The sequence below is a fragment of the Dendroctonus ponderosae genome, unplaced genomic scaffold (assembly GCF_020466585.1).
Source record: "Dendroctonus ponderosae isolate FM_Combo_2020 unplaced genomic scaffold, Dpon_F_20191213v2 Dpon_F_20191213_5, whole genome shotgun sequence".
Classification (NCBI taxonomy): Eukaryota; Metazoa; Arthropoda; class Insecta; order Coleoptera; family Curculionidae; genus Dendroctonus; species Dendroctonus ponderosae.
The window spans coordinates 557,928-566,031 of record NW_026018715.1 but is presented as its reverse complement, the minus strand read 5'-3'; the positions used below and the strand labels follow the sequence as shown (position 1 = coordinate 566,031).

At 34.9% G+C, this 8,104-nt stretch overlaps 1 protein-coding gene across 1 annotated transcript in view; it reads left to right on the top strand.

Annotated features, from left to right (window-relative positions):
- The window catches only part of LOC125504529, a gene marked incomplete at its 3' end in the record, with an annotated part of 9,074 nt that extends 2,455 nt beyond the window's left edge, over positions 1-6,619 (top strand). Inside the window, 2 exon segments of the mRNA XM_048666684.1 lie at positions 1,839-1,994; positions 3,276-6,619. Of these exon segments, the coding sequence (XP_048522641.1) occupies positions 3,284-6,619 (3,336 nt within the window).
- Positions 6,620-8,104: the final 1,485 nt, after the last annotated feature.

Sequence of the window (8,104 nt, the reverse complement as noted above, 5' to 3'; positions counted from 1 at the left end):
ACATGGGCTTGCTCCTGTCATTTGTTGTTATTGTTGTTAATCTGTTAATGTCTGTATATAATGTAAATATTAATAAATGTTTTATCTATCTATCTCTCGTCCGATCACCGAAGTTAAGCAACGTCGGGCGCAGTTAGTACTTGGATGGGTGACCGCTTGGGAACATCGCGTGCCGTTGTCTTTTTGCTTCTTTGCAATACAAGCAAATGTTGCAAATAAAATATATTTTACATTCAAAAGAATATTAAATTACATTTTACCTATTCCTGATTTATTTATAAATTATTAAACCAAGGATAATATTAAAATTATAAAATAAAAAAATTATTGCCATCTTGCGTTAAACAACTTCGATATAATGTTTCCTATGGTTCTATAACTACATGAAGTTATCACTTTTGGCGAGCGTCCCGTGAAACACACCTTTTTTTTTCGTTATTGAATATAATAGATAATCTGTTTTGGAGGGAGGTTCAAAATACAACAAAATAGTGGAGTTTAGCGTTTTTTGTCTGCGATTATTTGCGGCCTTCCAACATTGTGGAAGGAGAAGGATTTTTACGTCTTCTGGAAGTACTTCAACCTAATTTGAAGGTACCTACTTAGTGGAGCATATTTAAAAAGAAAATATGAAAAATATGAAGCTTGTGTAGCTATAGCTAAAGCCAAATTGTCAAAGATTGACAATATTTGTCTCAGATTGGACATTTGGACAGAAACAATGAACGGGCGAGGTTTCTTAGGTGTGACATGTAATTTTCTTCAAAATAGTATGTATAATGCTTATGCTCTATGTAGCTACTCGTACGCTCAATGACATATTTGCCCTGTTTGACTTACACAATAAATCACAGTGTTGAAGAGGCTTTAAAATGACCAAGTGTGAAAACAGCTATATCTAAGGTTGGTGAAATTGTGCGTTGACTAAAAAAGTTACGTATTAATGGTTCTGAACAGTCAGTTTTAAATCTTATTGACGATGTCAAAACAATATGGAACTGAATAATATCTTTGAAAAGTGATGCATTGGGAGACATGCAAACGGCATTAACTTAACTTTTATAAATTAATATATATTTCCTAAAGCTGGTGCTGCTATGACGCACAATAGAAAAAGCTTGTGGCCCTAAATATTTGCAGCAACAGTTTTTTTGGGAAACCTTCAGAAGGAATGTTTTTTTGTTTACCTTATGGCAATAAATGCATGAAAATATATGCCATTAATTTTATTATCTCTCCTTTCAATGGTTTTTTTACAGTTAAAATTCACGATAATAGTGAATTTCGGTCTTAAAAAACTCATCTAAAATGGATACTTAAAATGTGTTTATATGTAGAGTCACTCAATATCGAGTCAGTCCATAAAATTGTGAGCAGGTAATGATTTCGATACTTTCTGAAAGTGTGCAATACTGATATGAGCAGTATTGCAAGACGATTTGGTTACTACTCATTTGAGTAAGTATTGATACTTTTAGAATACTCATATGAGTAGTATCGCAAGATGATTTGGTTACTACTCATTTGAGTAAGTATCGATACTTTCTCAGTATCGTATCGTCCCTAGTGGAAAGTAATTACATACAGCTTGACTTTGCGACTGACTGTTTTGGCAACATTTTCCAAGTGTTTTTTTCAAAGCCTTATTCTTCCCGGCTGGTTTCCACCGATGATCAAGAAAAAATAATATGCGGTACGCGAGACAAAAGTCGAAGGCCAGCCACTACGGGCATGACGACCTCGGCTTTGCCTCGGGCGTCAGTTTCAAGCAGTGGCGAAACTTCTTTCTTTCGAAGACTTTCGTCCCTTGTACCGTAATATACTATTTTCAATTGCAGTGTATCTAAGCAGAGATGAGACAGCTAGTGTTGAACAAAACGATTGGGACTGCTTTGCCCAACGGACGAGCTGGCCATTCTCAGGCCCTACACAGGAAGGCTACCACAACACGACCAAAAGGCAATTGAGATTGGAGCATGAATATAAAAGCAAAGGTTTAAAAATCCGATTCAGAAATAGTTCGGTTGCTCAATTATAAAATAAAGTATTTTCAATTGTGGATCTCTTGTATCAAGTACACTGCAGGAGATGAAAATCCCAATATTTATCATTCGACTGCGGGGGTAACTTGAAAAGTTATCGAAAAGTTGATAAAAATATCTAGGATCAAACAATGTTTCGTTGATAGCGGAGAACTATAGATAGTAGGGATGGTTGGTATTTAATGTAACCGCTAAAATAACAGTGTTCTATGGCGCACGTTGAAGCACCATACGTTTCGTCCCGGGCCTACCTATTGGACTCGTCAGCAAGGCTTAGGTAGGCCCTGCCTTAGACGCCGGTTACGGAAAACAGGTTGGAAGTTCTATTTGAATCGAAACGCCACAGATGTTATGCCGTGAGATATAGCTGGCGTTTCGGTTAGAGCTACTAGTTGAGAAGTGGCGGATAGAGTTCGCCACAGTTCCAAACGTGTAACCTAAACCGTAGTTGCAGCTAGCGATTTAACCTGTTTTTTTTCCATTCCATTCACAATTCCATCACAGTTGAAATGTAAAATAACAAATGTTTTAAACAGAATGTGCACCTGCATTTAAGCAAGCTGGCCATGTTTAAATATAAATTCAGTCAGAGATGAAATGAAAGTTATTTGAATAGTAATAAACGTTGTAAGGTCGATATATTTTTTTAAATTATTTTTTGGTGGTACCAAAATAAATTCGATTACTACTTCGTCCAGGTTTGCCAAGGTTGCGGTTCTGTTTGTTGTTATTGTGGATTATTTAATGTTATTGTGAAACGAAATGCGAGAAATTATTTTCTGAAGTGGGTGCTATCATAAACGCGCGAAGAATTAGAATCAGTAAAGAGCATCTGCAAACAATTTTAGTCTTAAATGTTAATTAATTTTTAAATGAAAATGAGATGTTTAAACATTTTCGCATATAAACTGTATATTTTATTTAATCACTATAATTTATTATCAGTTTTTGGTTCTTTAAGTAGTTATTTCTAAGGAGTAATTTTAAGTAGTTACTCTAAAGGAAATCATTATATATATCATCACTATTTCTACTATCATCATCATTCTGCATTTTTAATGAAAAATTTTAAAAGTAACATGTTCCAAGGTGAAACTGAGACGTGATAACCCGTTACAAAAAAATAACCGTTTATCACATCTCTAATAGATAGCCACAAATATCAAATAATATCCATTATTTAAGGTTCACCTCGAAACATTTTATTTTTTCTAAATTTTTTTTTCTTTTCAGAAAGCAATATGGAAACGCCTATAGATGCTTCAAAAGCAATCACTTCAAAAAAACGAAACCGCAGCAAATGGGATAACAACTGTCGGATAAGTTCCGAAAGGTCGTCTAACACTCTCTGTGAATCTACACTGAGCCAAGTTTCTCAAATCGAAATAGGCCAGTTTTGCCCGAAAAACTTGTTTTATATATTTATAGTGAATGAAAGTGACGATAAATCCGCTTCTTTATTGAGCAACTTGATAGATATTAATAAGCGCTATGAAGAGCTATCATCTATTACTTTTATATCGCGAGATGATGTTTTGGACTTTGGACGCACTAGCACAGACTGTATTTATCCAAATCACCTGAAGCCTTTACTGTTGAGCGTTATAGAAAATACCCACAGCGCACCAGGTGAGATCACAATAAATGATGAAAGTCAAATCTTAAAATTAAAACTGATTCAAGTTATGTACAGTCAGTATGTAGTTAAAGTCAAGGAAGACGACAAGCGACGAAGTTTAGAAAGTTTTTTAAATGTTCTCACGAAGGAATGCAAAAAAAAGCAAAAAAAGGACGAGACGTTTTCTAAGGAAGAAGACAAAAACAAGTATCAAGGGAAAGATGAAAATAAAAGGAAACTCGGAAAAAGTTTCAATGACGGTAGTAAAAACGAGAAAATTGATTACACTCCAATTCCACTCACTAACGACGGTGTAAGCTATGAAGAAAATATTTTCGATTACGTTTGGTTTTACTGTTTTCACGGTTTCTATAACGCTGACATTATTCAGAATTTATTGGAGCAGGTTGGTGTCCCTGTATCCGGAATAATTAAATTTATTGATCAGAAAGAAGCAAATGATCCAAGTGGTGTGGGCCTATTTTGGAATAAAATTGAACAGATCTTTTTTGGAAACACCACACCATATAAATATTTACAAAATACGATATTACTTCAGTTTTGTGTATCAGAATTCTCCGATTCGCTAGTTGTTCTCGAAGAGTTCGTCACCATGCTCCGAAAAGTCCTTAATGTAAAATTAACTCACTTAAACTACATTCAGCATCTGAAGGTCCATAAAATGCAACATTCCTATAGAGTGATTCAAATCGACTGCTTAAAAAAATACAATAGATATTTGCGAAATATACCTAGTGAGTGCATTAACCCGCAACTAGTCTTGAGTGGACTGTTGGACGAAGTAGGTTTTTCGATGGAATCAGATGTGTCCGAGAAATCCAGCCTGAGCAGCATATTATTTTCCAAACATCTTAAACCAAGCAAATCATCCCACTGTATGGAATTAATGCGTGAGACAAATGCAATGGCCTCAAAGCAAAAAAGTCGAACGCAAGTAAACCTAATGGTGGCAAATGATGATAAACACAGCTTCCTGGTCCATGATGATAATATCTTAGTAAAAGTACTAAAGTCTTATAAATATACAGGAGCTAAAAGTGCAAATGATACTTTGAATTTGATGAACCGTATTCCAATTTTCTCGGGCTTGAACTATTTAAATAATATTCTAGACATTGCGCATAAACACGATGTTAATCCTTCTGCAAATCAAACAGCACGAAGCGATTTGGTTGATAATTTGATGTACGTATTTTTATTTAGTAAATTGATTAATAATATGAGTAGATCCGATTTAAAATCCGTACAAGTTCCTCTAAGTAATTTGTGGACTTTCGACTTATACCAATATTGGAAAGAAGTGGAACTAAAATTTCATAATGAGATCGAGGGACATTCTGACGAAAATGTTTATGATACATCCATAGTACACTTCCGTTGGAAAGAAAATCTTAGCAAAGAGGTTTTAATCCAAAAAGTATTTGCTGCTTCGGACAAATTTTTATATGCCCATAAACAGTATTCGCCTGAGTCTGATAATTATTTAGTCGCATTTTCGGACAAACTAGACGACTTTGGGATTAACATTAAAATAGTAGATGTACTAGTCCGAACTCCCGTTTGTATACGAGATTTCTGTAGATACCTGGTAGTTGACGAATCCAGGTGGTTAAAAAATAATAGAATACATATGAACGAACACACGTTTAAACCTGCTTTTCAAGAGAATTGTCCTGGAGTTCGCAAAGTAAAGACGCAGCTTAATGTGTTTGAGGAATATTTCTATTTGTTGGACGAAAACGTAAATGAAGACAGCATGAATGACCTGCAAACCGATTCCTCGCCACCATGTCGCCCATATAATCAAAAGGCAGAACTTAGTTTTTCTAATATTTTGAGTAACTTGGAGAAGTGTTCTGCAGATATGAACTTAATGGAAGAAACCGAAACTTCTTACGGAGATGAAGATATGCTTGCCTACGATTTGGGCAGTAATATATTCAAAGTTGTCGGCAAAGTTACAACGTTTCATAGCCATGATTCTGTGAAAGTAACCATTGACAATACAAAATTCCTTCAAGCCCCGGATCAATGCACTTTCACTGTGGACAGTGCAGAATCTACCCTCATATTGCATACTTCAGAATTTTTATTATCGCAACCTTTCCTTGGAACAATTATATTGAATGATAACACTCGGATAAGCTTTTCCGTGCCAGAGAAACCGCAAATCGAGTGTACAGAGGGAAGAAATACATTGACTGAAAATCCTGTAGATGTTGGAGACGGTGAGAGCGAAATTGGAAATATTGTTTATGACAACGATACTTCCCCTGTTGGTAACGAAGCTGCAAGCGGCGAACAATTTGTGCATTATGTAGATGCAGACTTCATTACTATGCTACTAGAGGGAAAACCCTTAGAAGCCCTTTCAGCAAAAGAGGAGACGGCGGATTTGCTGGAATCTGTTATAAAAGCAACAGAAAATAATGGAGTTATATATAAAGTGAATAAACAATCAAGTTATCTTAAGAGGCGGAACGCTAATTTAAAATTGCCTTTAGAAGATGCCCTAAGAAATATCGTTTCTCCAGGAGCATTTAATTCTCGGGGGCAAAAAGCAGTTTTCGCATCGCCATGTCGATCGAATCAAGACCCCAATTTCGAGATAAAAACCTCTATTGACTTTCGAATTTGTTTACCAAACGGTTTATATATTCGACCACATTTAAGTGTAATAGATAAAAAAAATATTATGATTAAGCAAGAATATGCCGCTCAAAAGCCAAATGTACTTGCCATTCAACAAGAAGAATTTAGATTGTTCAGCAATCAAGGGTTGGTGCTTATCAAGAAGGTTGATGGTACCATGAGCATTTTGAAAGCGAACGGAGATATGTTTCATTTTGAAAAATTGAACGGCGGCATCGAGGAGAAAAGCAAGGTAAATGCTTGTAATTGCCCCACCAGTGCTGACTACCGAAATAAACTGAATAAATTGCTAAAAGATGATTCTAATTACCCGTCGAGTCGAAAAGGTTATATTACGAGTAAGCAAAGACACATTTTAGATAGCAAAATCCTTAAAGTGCTGAAAGAATTTAATGTTCCCTTTTTGAAAAAATCAATTACAAAATTTGATGGGAAAAGAATTAAGGTTGAAGGTAATAAAATTACTCAGAAGCAAGTGTGTCATTTGACGTCTGAACACGACTTCTTCACTGGGGAAATATCATTCGAAAGAAGTGATGATTTTCGCTGCATGTTTTATAAAAATGGTTCCCAAATGATTACATTTCCCGACGGCACAATAATTTCAACCTGTATCGACGTGCCTGATGAATTAGTGGATGATTTTGTATATGTCAAACTAAGTTATCAGTATGAGCATTCCTACTATGTTAAAGTGAAATTCAATTTTGATGAGACTTCAGAGATAATACTAAATGACGATGTTGCTATTAAGGATTTTTTCAATATGGAGTGTTTGGAAGTTAATATGAACAACGGCTTGTCTATGAGCTTATCGAAGGAAAACCTCAATTTTCGAAATACTTGTGCATCTTGTTCTGGGAAATTTGACATCAATTTTAATCTAAAGCCATTCAAACATGGCCGTTGGACTCCTCATGAAGAATTTATGTACGTTAACGATACCTATAATAAGGAAGTTCATTCAGATTTTGTTGGGAATTGCTTTAGAAACAGTGATTACATGAAGTCTGATCGAAATGCCATGAAATGCAATCATGTGAAAAGAAATCAGTACAAAAAATTATTTGTTATTAACAAAGATTTGACAGGAGAAATGTTGATAACAAATGATTATGTACAATGTAAAAAGAATGAAATAATGCATTTGCCGAATGGTTCAGTGAACACATATAATCGTGTTGCTAATGACAATGTAACTATTGTCGACTGCAGAAGGAAGTACTTCGTAAAATACTCTGAGAGATTTTATAACAATACCACTGAGAAATTGCCTAGCTGTTATAGAAAATCTCCAAGTCATCAATCACATTTCTACACCGCATTTAGAACATTTCAAATAATGCTTCAATCGGTTGATGAAATTGCTTCTCACGTATCCAAAATGCGGCAAATAATTTTTGATAATTTTCAAGACAAGTTGGAAGATTTAAGTATCTACAAAGCCATTGTTGACATGGGAAATGCCCTGGAAGTATATTTTAAAAAGAACCAGAGAGAAATGCCTAAGGAGGAAATCGAAGTGGCAGCATCAATCGAAGATTTGAAGCGGGCAAGAAACGAACGTGTGAAATGTAGTTGCATTAAAGAAAATTTAACTATGGATGAAAAGATGCATCGATGGAAACAGGAGTGTACCAAATATCGTTCAGAAATCAGACAAATACGAATTCCAATTTATTTTAAATCTGAATTTTGTAAAATAATGAAATAGTAAATTTTTAGTTAAAGATAATTTGTTTCCATTTAGTTATCGTTAAATATCCAGTAC